Source organism: Lepisma saccharinum, chromosome 5 (genome assembly GCF_977018435.1).
Source record: "Lepisma saccharinum chromosome 5, izLepSacc3.1, whole genome shotgun sequence".
Taxonomy (NCBI): Eukaryota; Metazoa; Arthropoda; class Insecta; order Zygentoma; family Lepismatidae; genus Lepisma; species Lepisma saccharinum.
Window position 1 is genome coordinate 45,870,529 of NC_139233.1, and position 16,709 is coordinate 45,887,237.

The window sequence follows — 16,709 nt, forward strand, 5'->3', positions numbered from 1 at the left end:
CACACTGTTTTGAATAGGCCACAATCTGAATTGCATTTTTCTAACGACATTATTTAGCTCAAAATTTAAGTTTTATTTAAGCGGTACATTTATTCTATTATTAATAACAAAACAAAAATGATAAATTGTTTCTTGCAAGGTGATTAATTGAAGAAGTTTGGTTTCAATTTATTTTTTATGGCAGTTCCGAAAGATGTCACTGCATTTTTCACAGTCCCTCCTCTGTATACGATTCCATCCTCTCCTTTGGAGAAAGGATATTCGTCATTGGTCATCATGTAGTACACACCAGTCGCACTGCAATATAAATATTACCATATAAAATCTAGATACTCAAATTACTGGTTTGAATGTTAGTCAATTCTCTTCGCTAAATAGTTTATTGCTTTTGTTAAATAATATTTACACAATTACTGTTTGAAATGATGGTAATCGAATATGTTCTGCACAATACAATATATATATATATATATATATATATATATATATATATATATTTCTTAAATATTTAAAATTATTATTATTGCCAAAATTATTAATTATCATTGTCATTATTATTATTATTATGTAAAGGAAAAAGTAAGGAATTATATCTTAATTTACATCCAATATTATAGTTGATAATTAGTAATTATAATATATAATACACCTTCTTGGTTTGTTACACTGTCTCAGTAATCTCTAGAGCAAGCGAACGAAAGCAAGTCTCTGCGCAAGTAGTGACTCGAGAGGGCTCGACCAATGAACACATGAGAGAGGAAGTGAGTGCATGGAGGGGAAAACGTGGCTGCAGCTACCAACCATTCGCAGCGTTGCTCCACTCACTCGCTTTCTTCCCTTCTTTACCATTATGCGCGGCCTTGCTCTATAGATTCTTTAGACAGAGGTAGTTCAACTATCGTCACTTAATTCGCCGTTAGAGTCTGAATTGGTCGAGACCATCTACCGAAGTGCGCATGCGCTGACTAAACGACTCCAATGGCAAAATTGGGATGATGGCTTCGCAGCAAAGAAGGTACAGTGAAACTCTTTTTTGTCACACTTCGAAAGTGTTGCAGTTGCAACAACCAGCACGAACCTTAAATAAGCGATAAAAGAAAACAACCGAACGCACGAAGACGAAAGACTGATCTTAGAGTGTCCACCTACACCCACTTACCGGTTGTGATTTGCTCGGTCGAGCTGGGTTCGTCTTCCGCTGTCGAACAGTACGGGTTGGGACAGACAGGTGTATGAAGAGGAGGAAAGGGAACCGAAATAAAGCGTCCGTGGCCTTCTTTAATTGCATTACCTGGAGTCGTGGAGGAATATCATGAATAGAGCATCAGTCCGAATATCTGGTTGCTTTATTTGTGTTATTTAGCGTCGCTTTTTCTGCAACTCTTGGCTAATCGCGACGATGAAGATGAGTGATGATTGAGTGAAAGGACACTCATGTAGAATACCCATGCCGGGATTTGAACCCGGGAACCTAGGTGGCAAGGTCGACAGTGGACCACTTGGTCGCTAGGAGTTTGATTCTGCCAGCTTCAAACTAGGAATTTCAAAATATTACAGCTATATTGAACAACGGGGCAGGCAAGTGTACATCACTGTACCGAATCTGAAATTTTGGGGTGCCTAACGTTTCTGTTGGGGATTCTTCTAGAATAGTTTGTCAAACCATAGCCCGCTACGAACCTTCCAGCCTCAGCGCTTCGCCGTTGCAAACGTGATTTTGTGTGCTCGCTGAAACTCCACTTTTCTCCGCCAGAGGCGCTCGACTCTGACCCGTGCAGGGCGGACTTTCCATGCTTACCTGTGTACATTTACGCTGGTAGTGTGTGAATGCCTAACTATTATGTTGCGTTTGTTCGAAGTTATGTTTACTGTTGTTACAAAGTGATAATGTCGAACAGCCGTAAAGGGTAAGCAATTTAGAAACAGTAGTTTAATTTTGAATGTAGCTGCGAAACGCTGCAAAGTGCATGTTCTTATCACGAATGAATTGTACTGTTAACCTGAGATATGTTCCCAAAGAAACTTCGAATATTTATATCCAACTTTGCAGCTGGAAGTTGGCTAGACAATAATAGTCCTTGTTTTCATAGCATGCCGAAAGAAACATGAAATTCTTTGCCACTCACATGCTGCCATTACTGCGTACCCTTTTAAAAGTAAGAATTATATCGCCTTAGTGTGAATTTCGATTACATTAATTAAGGAAGTAGAGATCACGCTGGTCTAGTCGTTAGGGCCTCAGACTACCACGTGGGGGACCCGGTTCGATTCCCTGTTTAGTCATCTCGTATAAAATTGTCCATTGATGTCCCTGCATAAGAAGGCCAAGGTCTCACCCAGGTTTACATCACTGGGTACGGTCAAACTGATGGCACTCTGGCATAATTGGCTACGACTGCCATATTGAATACAAACGTGGTAGACAGCAAACCCAACATGGCGTTTGAAGGGTAGTGTCTGATGGGACTGCAGCTCCTCCCTTCCCCTCAATGTATGTAGTGTGTGTGTAGATTTCTGTATCGATAATTGTATTGTGTGGATTTTGGATGGAAACTTATGTATACATAACCTACAGGTGTCACTTTGTTTGTAACATCTTCTCGTAATTGATACATCTGTGTTTGATCCATAATCTTGAAAAAATATAAAAGCGAAGATCATCGTTCGAGAAATTAACATTCGCCGCAGATCGTCGACAGAAGTCAAACACAAGAAAGAACAGCTTGGTATTGTGTATACGCGTACGGGACGCAAGGTAGACCTATACGCCCATAGGTACGACGAAATCCACGCATTGATGCTGTGAACAATACTACAGAAAATCAACGTTAGTTAATAAAGTCAGTTCAAAAGACTAATTTTGGAAATAAAGAGCGGCTAGCTCTGTATTGGCTTGATTGTTATTGCATACTTCTTGGTGTGGTAGCAATGGCCTATGCGATTATAGACTTCGATAGCCACGTATACAGGTTATGAGTTACTAAGTTGAGTCAAGACACCAATAAGGTGAAATCCTTTCATTGTGTTCGATGTGTATATATATATATATATATATATATGCTTACATTACAACTGTAATAAATTAATAATAAATCCTTTGGTTTTTCGTCTAATATGTTTATATTTCTCTGTGCTGTGAAATATTGTCGCTGCCTAACACTACCCATGCATCTGAGGGATCTGAGAGCATTCTGTGTATTTTAGCGAGTCTCATTGTTCACAGGAGAGTAGTGTTCAGTTATTGCTATTAAATACATAAAAAATTAAAACGTTTTGATAATTCTTAAAATGCATCACTATCTTGCTTATATAAATATGACAACCTCGTACTTTGCTGATTGTAGAGATAAACCAAATGAACTAAAAAGCAATAATCTTGTTAGAAGGGAAAAGCAAAAATACCTAAGCGATTGAGAACTATCCAATGAACACAATTTCGCTTGTATTAAATGTAAGCTATTCAATATAGTATGTACATGTATATTAAGTTTAAGATACTATTTGACGCAACAAGCCAACACTTAACCTCAATTCTCCTCTCTACATAGTTCTCTTTATGTTCACCTAATATTCTCCTATAACAACTTCCGAAAACTTTCACCATGAACTTAAATACAGGCAAGAGCACGTTCCCTCGTATTGAGCGACATCTATCGTAGAAACTGACATTGACGAGTCGCAATATACACTCATTAAGTTAGCATAAACCATAGCCCGCTACGGGAAGGATGCATAAACATAGTGCGGGTTTATGAAAAAGCTGTCACTGAACACTTAAGTGTCATTTTATTCTGTATGTATAGGTCTACCATCTGCTGGCAGGTTCGTACGTTTTACACCATCATCTATGCCAATGTGGGTGGCATTGAATAGTATAAAACCAGCCACTGTATTTATCAGTGTACTAAAGATGACGAAACATGAAAATTTTTAGTCTGTCTTAATTTAGCTAGTAATTATTCTTAATAACCTTCACAGTAAATGGTACACAAAAACCAGGAGCACAATACTAAGACGGTACTTGATAGAATTGTACTAAGCACTTACTTTTGGTTCACATACTCCCCCATATATAGCAGCTGCTTGTACCTTGAGTTGCAGGCGCCAGATACAAAAGTGGGAAAATTTGGACAAGAGATGGATGGGAACGCTTCTGGATTATTTATTGACTCTGCATATAGCAACACGGCTCGCTTGTGATTACAACTGATTTGCTCTGAAACGACAAGAATAGGAAACATTAGTTGATGTGGGCAACACTGATGCAAGGGAATAGCATATTTGTAATACTCTCGTTAGACAAAGGCTGTACATTCTGCTGCAACGGAGTATCGCGTGTTGGAGTGTTGGGTTATCGTACTCGGTTGATACCATAAGTGGATAGAGACACAGTCTAGAAATTAGTATCCTAACTGCTTCTATAGAAAATCACTAGGAACAAAACTCAGAACCCTAGGAAAAGAGTACATGCTTTGACCACGTTGCCAACCCATTATCAGGAATCCATTTATAGTCTCATTTTAAACAATATGCTCATGGCCAGAGCTGACCATTGAAAGGGATGGTCATTTTCGTTTAACCTCCCTCACCCTCACGGCTCTTCCTCACTCTTACCCTCACACGTCCTCAGCCTCACGACTAGCCTTTCACTCTCAACCTCACTGATTGACTTCAGCCTAGCCCTCACCCTCACGCACCCTCATCTTCACAAGTCTTCTGAGGGTGAGGGTGAGGTCTACCTCCATGAGGGTCGCCCTCCGGAGGGCGTGAATACAGCGTGCTGAATGTAACAGCTTTCGACAAGAAAATAGTAAAGCAAAAAAATATATTCGATATTTTAGTAATATTTAGGAATATAGCAACAATGTTACAGTGTTAACATCCTGATCAGCAAATGGTAGAATTTTAAAATGCACAAAAATATTGAACTGTTTCCACTGTATATCTTATCCATGATAGGAAAAGAATGAGTTAATTCCTAAAGGGTATTTATTAGTTACCTCCTCTAGTGCTATTCTTGCAGCCTGGTTGATAATCTCCTCCGTTCGGGTAGAAATCCAGATGACCAACGGCTCCCACAATTCCATACATTCCAATATTTGTGTGGATTATATCAATGAATTTTGCATCTTTACGGTCCAGAGACTCTTGTGGAACACTTTTGTAGAACATCGGGCCCGCAGGATCCAAACCTTTCAAGAAAATAGTATTTTGTGGTTAGTTGTCAGTGCTGGATATTGTTTCCAAACTCGCTTCAACCACCGATCAAAGTCAGCTTCAAGTCAGCGAGGTGTAACTTATACCGGTAGTTTCGTACTGTTATCCGTGTGCAGCTATAGCTACGAGGGACGTCCAGTATGTCCTAATACTGGTCCCCTTTCCCGCCTTGCAGCAACACAAGTTTAACATACCTAGAAAGTAGATCCTTTACAATGATTATATGCAAAATATACGATCTGATACAGTCAGGTGAGTGGAGATGGTTACATAATTTAGAACTACATAATTTGTATTCGTGTCTAGATATTATTAGAATAAATAAATCAAGAAGACTTAGGTTGGTAGGCCATGTGGCACGAATGGGAGAGGAAAGAAGAGTTCACAGGATTCTTTTGGGAAACCAAGTAGGAAGACCAAGACGAAGGCGGAGGGATAGCGTTGAGATGGACCTAAAGGATATTGAACAGGATGGAAATATTGGATTGATCTTGTCCAGGACAGGGACAGATGGAAGACTTGTGTTGCTGCAGCCATAAACTTTCGGGTTTAAGAAGGTTAGAGAGTTAGTTAGTTATGCAAAAATACATTACGTTCTAATATGTAAATATTTGTCACAAACTAGAATATTTGTAGGAAAGTGGTGAAAATAGAAAATTGTGAAGTTGGTGCTGTCATCAAGTACTTCAAGATTAAAACTTTAAAACCCAAAGAAATTCATAAGGACATGGTACAAACTTTATGACAAGCCGTAATCAAGATCAAGTGAAGAGGAATGTTTAACCCCTGGGGTGTTGCTGCATAAAAGCGACTTCCACCTGTTTCCAAAATTGAAGCAACATCTACGTGGAGATACTTTTCCAAATGACAATGCCGTCAAGGATGCTGTCGATGCATGGTTTCATGACCAGGAGGAGAACTTCTTCCAAAAGGATATAGAAGCTTTGGAGCGCTGGTGGATGAAGTGCATTGAAACCACAGGGGACTGTGTTGAGAAATAAACATATTTTCGTTTCTGTAATATTTTGTTTGATATTTGTAGCAAAAAAAATCTTCGGATACAACAACCTCTAGGTTTATTATTCTAATTTGTTAACTGTCTTTTTTCTCAACTCTAGAACCCGGTGGAGGCTTCCACTTTAAACTGTAGGTCCAGTCCTGATTAGCCTTACTGTGCATAAAGTGGACTTAAAATACCAACTCAATCAATCAATCAAATCCTCAACTCTAGGTGCATTCACAATGACAAACAGTTGCAACAAAGTTGAACAGCACTGGATGCACTCCGGACATTGAGAGGGAGCAGTTCCAGAACCAACATTTTTTTAAGAAACAAATTTAAAAAAATATATATATCATAGTCAGGGAAGTTTGATGTGAAAGTCAGTGAAATATTGATGTGATCAAATTATGAATATATATTATATTAGGAACTTTTTATGTAATATGGTTGACTTCAAGACAAGACATGTGCCTTAATCTCCGCCATACAAAATAACAGGTAAATAAATAAACGTATAAATGTTGCATTGGATTAACAGCACTGACTTTGCAATCAGTAAATATTTATGTATTTGATCTGTGTTGGCAGTGGGTGTAATAATGTCGTTAGTAATAACATCAATTGTGCATACTAGTGGTTGAAGAATAAGACTCTTGACTGAACTCAAACTGTATTGAATCTTCCTAGTAAGAATACTGCAAAATAAGGATTTCCATTTGTATCTAGGTACAGTGACCGGCAGTAAAAAAGGTACACCCAGACCCTGAAACACCTGCTTTCCTGGAATGCATTGGCGAGGAGCCAACTTCATCAGCAACTTTTCAATAGCAAGTTCTGATATCGCCGTATAGTCAGGCAACACACATAAAGCATTGGAGACAAGCAGACATTTCTGGGTAAAGGTGTCCCATTTTTATTGTTGCTGACTGTACATAGATAGAATATTTCACACATACTTACCTGTTATCCTCTCGATCTTCCCAGATTTCAAGTGTCTGCTTATTTTGCCAGAAATCTGCGCGCCCAAGCTGAAGCCAATCACATGAATCGTGTTCAAATCCACGCCTTGAAGAACCATGTAGTCGATGAATCTGGCCGTGCAGTTGGCCACCACCTTGCTGTTCCTCACGGCAGTCGTGTACGCACAAGGCAGCCTCACCAGCGGTCCATAGTCCACTGTGATTATATTTGGAGTTTCTGACTTGTTGAAGTAGGCTGAAAGCAAGAATAGGGTGAGTTGGTATCGGTATCTTGTTCGATGTACTTGAGTGTGGCTGACGTATCAGTCCTTGCTTTTGTTTTCTTTTTGTTAAATGTCCAGGTTCAATGCTTTCTGGCCGGTCTGGAAATTTTAGAGAAACCCCAGACATGTAACGAATAGTGTTACCCTTTCGTAGCATCATCCACTCAAGCTAAGCATTTCTTCCGTGATCAAACATTATGTTGACGTATTCTAGTTCATTAAGCAATTAAAGACTTGAAATTTGAGATCTGAAATTACATTTTCTTGAAGAACATCTTCCTTTAATTTTCAAAGCTACGTCTCACAAAACACACTGAAGGACATCTTCATAGAATATTAATAGCCTTCGGTGAGGGACCCAAAAGGAATGAATCGGAATCGTTCTCTGGTGGGCAAGCCCGTTGTAGTACATGCTTCCGCCGCTAGATGCCTTTTTTGGAGTCCATTTTACATCAGTCTGCCGACCGGCGTCGTCGAGTGTAGTTGTGGTGCCACGTAATATATATATATTTTTTAAACACCTGTCGCTTGTTCGTCGATTTTTGTGATGGCTGAAAAGTTTGATCAAACGCGCGGCTGTGAAATTCTGCTTTCTATTAGGTAAAACGGCAGGGGAAACAGTTGTGATGCTTGAAACAGCTTACAAGGAAGCTGCTCTGCGGTAAGTTTACGAGTGGTTTTCTCACTTCAGGAATGATGAATTGTCACTTGCAGACGTACCTCGCTCAGGGCGACATGTCAAGTCAATGCTGATTTTTTTTTGGATGCAAGCGCCATTGTTCACGTAGAATTCGTTCCTAACGGCCAAACTGTTAGCCAGGCTTCTTACCTACAAGTTCTGAAACGTTTGGATGATGCGATGAGATGAAAACGCCCCGAGTTGTAGCAAAGTGGGGAGTGGTGGCTTCACCACGACGACGTGCCAGCGCACAAAGCCTCAAGTGTTACATAATTTCTAACTAAGAACAGCATGATGAAGCTTATACACCTGCCATATTCACCCGATCTCGCTCCGTGCGACTTCTTTTTATTCCCCCGAATGAAAAAAAGTCCTCAAAGGAAAACGTTTTGCGGGTGTAGAAGAGGTGAAAAATAAAAACGACGGAGGCATTAAAAGGCATAATTTCACAAGAGTTTCAGGACTGCTTTCAAAAGTGAAAAACAGGTTTAGACCGGTGTATTGCATCAAATGGATAGTACTTTGAAGGATATTAAATTTGTAACACCTAAAAATAAATACACTATGTCTTATTTCAAAATTCCGGTTTCTTTGACCCCCCCCCCTCACGTACAGTGTTTTCTCACTGTATAAATACCATGCATAACATCTTACCTTCCCTCAGCTCTGGGTTCGGGGTGAAGGTCTTGTTTCCTGTGTATCCGTGTATAATTATCTTCGTGGGAAGGTCAAAGTCGAATCTACTTGCCGTAAGGGAAAACGGGTTTTTGTAATCGATTTCTTCTGGGCTGTTCGGAGCTTCCCTGAAAGAACGTAAATAAATATAAATTGTTCTGACGAATATTGATTAATGTAGAAATTACATTTCTGTAGGGCATGCACTGATTAAATTATCACGCTTCTCCACAGAAATAAAATTCGCACGGAGTAAAGATTTCCGTGAGAGCGAATATCAGAGAAGAGGAAAGGTAAAAGTCAGGCGAGAAACACACATAACCTAAGAGAGAGAGAGGGGAGAGAAGCAGAGCAAAGCTAGAGATAATTCAAATACCTAAATAACAACATATTAATATACTAACTTGCTATACAAAAGGAACGTCACATTTATGTTGGGACACTCCTCTGGCGCTATGACACATTCTTCTTCCTTACGTGCTGCTACATGGATCTCTGCAAAAGTTTTTAAAAAATGAAGAATGATCAGTTCACAAACTCTTTTACTTTACACGAATATTAGCAAAATAATTTTAAAAACTACAGGGTTGGGTACGAAAAACCGGCCCGGCCCGCCTCATCTTGTCAGCCATTCTCAAACTTTTATTTCTTCTACATTCGCTCGTTTCTGAAGCATATTCAGTTAGGAGAAAGTTTTGTTTCAGACGAAATGATATGAACAGCCCTGGATATCTTCATGTAGTTTATATAATATATGCAATGATGATTAAACGTTATTAGTATCTCAGAACCAATTGAAGCTTCAAGCTGTTCTTGGGTCGTGCTCGTCTCACGATCTCTCATACAAGTTCCGGGTTCTAGTCCTTGCCTAGGTATGGTTTCGCTTTTGTACGTGTTCCTCCAAGAATTGCATGTTGTGATCTGTATTCTTCGTTGCCACGAATAGGCTAAAGTGGAGGAGGGAGTGATGCAAAATACTAGACGGTTAAAATACAAAACATGTAATTCGACATCGTGTTGACATATGAATATGTCGGAAAATACACTACTTTCGCAACAAGTTTAATGAACTGCAAAATCTATCAAAGACATCACGGTGTAGTTCGATTGTTCCTTCATGTCAATCGCCACTCATTCTCACCGCCGCGATTAACGTGCAGCAAAGGGAGAGGAACGGAAATAAGTAAAATCCAATGTTGCTGAATGTTACTAGTAATAACAAATGGAAAATGCAGTGATGTTACCAGAAGATTTCTTTCGGGTGGGCTCAAGGCTGCTTGGTTTCTCTTTCTATCTTAACCTCTTTTCTTCATCTCGCTCTCTTCCTATTTTCGTTTGTTTTTTTCTATCTTCCTCTTTCTATTCCCCTGCTTCTTTCTCTCTACCTTACTATGCTCCTGTCTCTCCCTGTTTCTATTTTCCATTCTATGTTTGTCTGCTGCTCTGTAATTTTTTCGTTTGTCTACATTTTTCTGTTTTTGTCTTTCTTCATCTGTTTTATCTCTCTGCTCTTTCTTCCTCAGATTCCATATCTCTGTGTTTCTGTCTCCCATTTTCCACCTTTTCTCTCTCTCTCTCTCTCTCTTTACCATCCTTCTATCTCCCTCTCTTTCCTTGCCAGTATCTTTGTTTATTGCTATTTCTTCCTCAGTTCTACATATTTTTCTTACTATCCTTCTCCCTCTTTCTCACTTTTCCTTCTCTCTTTTTCTATTGCTGTTGCTTTCCAATTTCTACAGCTCTTTCCTCCTATCCTTCTGCTTCTCTACCTGTTTCTATCTTCCTTTATCCATCTTTCTCTCTCCCTCTCTTCATATTCTTCTAGTTCTCCCTCTCTTCCTTTGTCTACTGCTCCTTATTCCTCAGTTTCTGTATCTATTCTGTCTAGCATTCGTGGTCTCGTTTTACCTTTTCTTTCCTCTTCTGTTTTCTCTCTAGTAGAATTGGAATTAGATAAGAGCTGACAATAGACCTTTTAATTGACATTAATGGCTTTTTTATTCATTTTCGAGGGGTGACGCTATTGTTATTTAATCTAGCGCCACGTGTCGTGGGTGGAGGAGGAGATGAGTCATCGATGACTCATGCACACGTGTGAGTTTGAAATTAATGGTTTTCCATTAGTGCACAAAAGACACTATTATGTATTCCGTTTTCGGCCTAAGCTAACCTTTTGTTGTATATTATATATGCGTTTCTGCCGGATATGAGTCACAGATGATTTATACTGACGTTGGAGTTTGGAATTAATGGTTTCTCCATTAAGGTACAAAAGACACTATTATGGAGTTCGTTTTCGGACTATTCTAACACTATTGTTGTATTTTATTAATGCGTTTCTGCTGGATATGAGTCATGGGTGCTTTAGGCACACGTGGGAACTTGGAATTAATGGTTTTTCCATTAATGTACAAAAGACATTTTCGGCCATTTTGGCGTCGGTGGTGAGTCATATTTGGTATAATTGAGGAGCTCGAACGGTCCTGGGTAGAGGCTAGAAAATATTAACCAATGAGAGAAGGTTTTTAATAAATGATTCAACCAATCAGAGAAGAGTAATGAAAATAATATTTATATTGACTGGCCTTTTGTCTAAGAATCTATAAATATCGAGCGGAAGACGAAGCGGTCCAACAGAGTTCTCAAGTGTTTGGCTTGAAAGTCGTACTGATTTTTTAGCGTGACTGAGTTGTTGCAGTGCAACTAAAGGCTTTTTAACTTGGTAAGTATCTTTTTTTGTGTACTATTCTTTATTTCAAGTTGTTTTTTAACTGCCATGCAAACTAAGTTTAAGCGTTTTACATTATTTTTGAAAAGATTATACAAAGAATACTCGAAAATAACACTAACAATGTGTATTGTTATTGTTGCAGGTTCTGTCACTTTCTCTGAATTCGACATACGAGCGAAGAATGGCTTCCAGCTCCAGGTCCAACAGCAGTGCGGTGAGTACAGCCGAATCCATTTTAACCCATTTTAACCTAGGATTTTTCACTTCTCCAGAAGATATTATTAATGCCTACTACAATTTTTGCGAGAGGGTGGTTATTTACTACGATTATCCATATTCTGATCCGACTTTGTTTTGCGAGACGGCTCACAACATATTGAATCAAATTGGTTCGGGCGAACCCCTTTTTTCAATAGCGGGGGAACGGAACAGATATTTCAGACGGTTTGCCATGCTAGGCAGGGAGGTTTCTTTTGATATCCCAACGCAGGTAGTCGGGGACCCTCATTCTTTTGTCAGATCAATGTTCCAGTTCATGATGAGAAGGGTTTTTTATGATGTTGTACCCGAGAGTCAAGTTGGGGTGATTATTTCTGCGGGAGGTAACGACAGGGATATCTATATCCCTTGGCGTCGCCTTTCAGCATTAAATGTGGACATTATCCAGCATTATGTTGCCAAAGTGCTCAATAGCAACGAGTCTTTCTTTGTGGGGAATACTATTAAATGCTCGGCGCATATTGTGGAACCGCGGCGCGGAAGAGGAAAGAGCAAAGTCCCTCTCTACAGAAAATACGCCCCGTTACTAACAGTGAACAATGCTAATCAAAGGCAACGGGCTATCACTGTAATCCACAACGATGACAATTTGTGTTTACCACGCGCAATTACACTTGGAAAGGCTAAAATCGATAAAGACAAGCAAAAGATCTGGTCTTTTACACGATATGACAATATATTTAAAGAAGCCGCTATGCGTTTGTGTTATGAAGCAAGCGTCGACCCTTCCAACGGGTGTACAGTAGAAGATATTATGAAGTTTCAGAATAAGCTAGGGCCAGAGTACCAGATTGTTGTTTTTGCAATGAAAGACGGGGAAAGAGACTATGAGGTGATACGGTCAACTCCATTCGGCCCTAAACAAATCAATTTGTTGTATCATAACGAACACTTTGACATAGTCAATTCAGTTCGGAATCTTTTTGTCAAAAATTACTACTGCCCCAAATGTCAAATAGGATTTGCTCACAAATATCAACATAGTGAGTGTACATTACACTGTTCCAAATGTGAAGGTAGTCATTTAGAGGAAAATACTAACTCTGTCCCGCGAAAATGCGGAGAATGTAACCGTACGTTTCTGTCTGGAAAATGTTTCCAGAACCATTTACGTACGGAAGGCCGTAAATCCAGTGTGTGTGAATCTATTCAACAGTGCACAATTTGTTGCAAGATTATTAATACAAGGACCCGTAAAACTCCCCATAAATGTGAAGAATTCTTTTGCAAAAGCTGTAGTGCTTTTGTCGACCCTACCCACAAATGTTATATTCTCCCAGTCAAAGTAGATCCAATCAGTAAATTTCTGTATATTTTTTATGATTTTGAATGTATGTTGGTTGACGGGGAAGATGCGCAGAAACACGAAGTGAATCTGGCGGTTGCCAAGCAGGCTTGTCACGCATGTAAAGACACTGAAGCTGATTTCTGCGAAACGTGTGGCCCTCGTATGCATATTTTCCCCAATATTGAGGAATTTATGCATTATATTCAAACACCCAGGGAAGGATTTGAGAAAATTGTGTGCATTGCACATAATGCGGGACGTTACGATTCTCATTTTGTACTGAACTATTTGATCACTAAAGAAAATATTATGCCTTCAGTAATTATGAGAGGGCGTAATATTATTGAAATGAGCGTGGGCAAGAAAATCATTTTCCGTGATTTATTAAATTTCATGTTAATGAAATTAAAAGACTTGCCTACAAGTCTGGGTCTCGGAGATGAACTGCGTAAAGGCGACTTTCCCTTTCTTTTCTCTACGCCTGAGAACCAACATTATGTGGGGCCCTACCCTGATATTTCTTTTTATGACGTGGACGCCAAGTCCACTAAAGAACGGGAGGAAATTCGCAAATGGCATGCGGAAACTGTTCAGACTGGGAAAATATTTGATTTCCAACAAGAGTTGCGTCAGTATTGTATTAGTGATGTTGAATTCCCGATCGGCACCCCCAAACCGCGCGCGTTCATGGATACGCGGGGGGAAGAAAGGGTCGCCATTGTTACGGTCCCCTTCGCTTGGTCTTCTTCCGAAGTTGAATGGAAGGCAAGTGTCGCCAAATTTTTACACACGAGTATTGATTTTCTTTGAGGTTCCAATTTTATTTGGTGGAAGTAATCTACGCGGTATTTCTGCCGCCTTTCGTAACTTTGCAAAGACTATTTGACCAAAACCGTAAGGAATTTGGCTGAACTAAGAACATTCAGTTCCAGTATCTACAAGTTAAAGTGGATGCCAGCCACTATTTGCCCTTATTTCGGGGTTGCGAACCACGGACCATTTGATTATTGCCTTATATACATCAGGATTCACGTAAAATTGACCAGATGTTTTTACTGTTAGGGACAATATTTCGCATTTTTTGTGTATTTTTACTCAGAAAACGCTATTTGAACGATTCAAGCAAGAGTTCGCATGGCAATTTAGACACACAAACTGTGTTTCTTCAACTTTAGCTGAAATTTAGGTTTATTTTTTACTCTAATATCACAATTTCTTCTATTCAGACAACATTTTTTATTAAATTTTGGACTCACAAAGACATTTTTCAACTTTTAACTTGTTATTTTAAAAGTTTATTTCCATTTTTTACTCTAATATCACAATTTCTGCTATTCAGACAACATTTTTTATTAAATTTTGGACTCACAAAGACATTTTTCAACTTTTAACTTGTTATTTTAAAAGTTTATTTCCATTTTTTACTCTAATATCACAATTTCTGCTATTCAGGCAACATTTTTTATTAAATTTTGGACTCACAAAGACATTTTTCAACTTTTAACTTGCTATTTTAAAAGTTTATTTCCATTTTTACTCTAATATCACAATTTCATCTATTCTGGCAGGAGTGTTTATTCCAGTTTAGACTTGCAAAGATAATTTTTTCAACTTCTTTTATTAATTTTTCTATTTATTGCCTTTTGTATCTTATATTTATTAATTCTTAACTTTGAGTTTTGTTCTTTATTTAAAGAATTTCTCTAATCACTAAGGAAGAAGTACTTTTAAGTAAAACTGTACCCACAAACTTTATTATTACTATTATTATTATTATTATTATTATTATTATTATTGTTGTTTTTTGTTTTGATGTAGTTGTTGAATCTTGTTGTTGTTGATAGGGTTTATTGACTTCCACTACGGTATTTTTGGTTTGCTTCGTAGGAAAGTTTGTTTATTTTAGAGTTTCCTCGGTATTTTCTTACTGTTAGGGTAGGTAAAGTTTCCTAAATATATGAGTAGGGTTCCATATATTCTTGTTCTTGCATGTTTTTCATATGATGTGATCACCACAACTCTCCAAGTGCTTTTACTGCATGTTTCCATTTTTATTGAGGCTTAGTGATTCCTAGAGCCACTTTATGCATGAGAGAAAGCTTGAAAATTTTGATCTCAGATAGCCGTCAACCTTATGTCAGAGTATTTTCGAGTATATTTTAGTCTTATTATGGCCCACTAGAATATCACGGCTTGCTTATTTTTTAAGTATGTTGCGCAGTTATTGTATTTTTGCTTTTGCTTTCTAGATAAACTGTATGAAATGTTTAATATTTGTACTTTTTGCACTTATAAGAGGCCAAACTTTTACTGTAACTAAAATTATTATGTCTCTAGGCACTGAAACCCCTTTACCAAGAGTACTATAACTGCATGTTTATTAATATTGTTTCTTTCATCCCTCAAATATAACAATTTAACAATATAATGACTAATCACAGGACAAGTCGATGTTAGCAGATGACTACGTGGCTCTTAAGTCCACCTACCAAACTTTTCTTACCATGCTATTTACTCTTATAGTTTTTTATTCGGGTACATTTCAAGTACTACTTGACTTTTTGAGTGTTTGATTAACACCAGGGGTTATTTGTATCTGTTATGCTGTATTATTTGAGGCTTCTAATTTTTATTCTACAATCACTATATGTCCATGAGAACTAAATTCCACTGACTGAAGCTTAAAGCTTAGGCTCTGCAACATGTTGAATGGTTAAGCACTGGGCAATATGAATTTTACAGAGGCTAGTAGGAGGCATAGGAACACACGCCAGAGCATTATTAGCGTGCAAGAAGCACTTTCAGGGAGTACTACGAGGAAACGAAGTTGATTTTTTTGAGGGCTTTACCAGTTACACAGCCAATATTTGCTATTTCAAGTAACTACATGTACCAGAACATTTTACAGCCCATCACTAACTAGACTTCAATTTATACTATATTAGGGGCTAAATGTAGCAAGAACACTGATTGTACATACTTTTGAGAATCCAACTATATCAGGATTTTTTCTATGTAAGTATATTTTTATTGATTACTAACTTTAACAGACCATTCAGGAAGACAACAAAATTCACTAAACTTAGTACTATAGTGTAGGTGATTGCATGAAAAGTAGAAATTATAACATCCACAAGATTTCGCTTTTTTTTTTTTGCTTTTGTGACTAATCGTGACGCTGAGGATGAATGGATGGCCAAGAATCTTAAGGACTGGATGTATTTTACCACTACAGACGCCTATGTAGAAACACTAGAGTACTGTTAGCTTTCAAAATTGAGGATATACTGTACTGTTTCTTAAATATTTTGTACTTGGCACGTTACAGTTATATCCATTTCAGGACAAATATTGCTAAAACTCTCAAATTTACTGGTACAAGTTGATATTTCTGCTATCAGAGGAATTAACAACCCTATTTTACAAACAAATGGTATTGTTTACACTTTATTTACTTCAATCTGAGACTAATATTTTACAGTAATTGAATCATTCAGCCCTAGTCAATACTTTACTGCATCAGAAAGTTTGTTATTAATCTAATAAGTATGCTATTTTGTGATATTCTAATGCAAACGTTCTTTAATTCACTGG

General features: G+C 38.1%; 1 protein-coding gene across 1 annotated transcript in view; it reads right to left on the minus strand.

The window, feature by feature from the left end:
* Positions 1–49: 49 nt before the first annotated feature.
* Positions 50–16,709, minus strand: part of LOC145987791 (pancreatic lipase-related protein 2-like) — a 30,273-nt gene continuing 13,613 nt past the window's right edge. The window contains exons 2-7 of the mRNA XM_083122486.1: positions 9,222–9,312; positions 8,797–8,945; positions 7,181–7,435; positions 5,001–5,192; positions 4,048–4,216; positions 50–297 (exon numbers count right to left, since the gene is read on the minus strand). Of these exons, the coding sequence (XP_082978612.1) occupies positions 144–297; positions 4,048–4,216; positions 5,001–5,192; positions 7,181–7,435; positions 8,797–8,945; positions 9,222–9,312 (1,010 nt within the window). The 3' untranslated portion in view covers positions 50–143. The remainder of the gene's footprint in view (positions 298–4,047; positions 4,217–5,000; positions 5,193–7,180; positions 7,436–8,796; positions 8,946–9,221; positions 9,313–16,709) is intronic.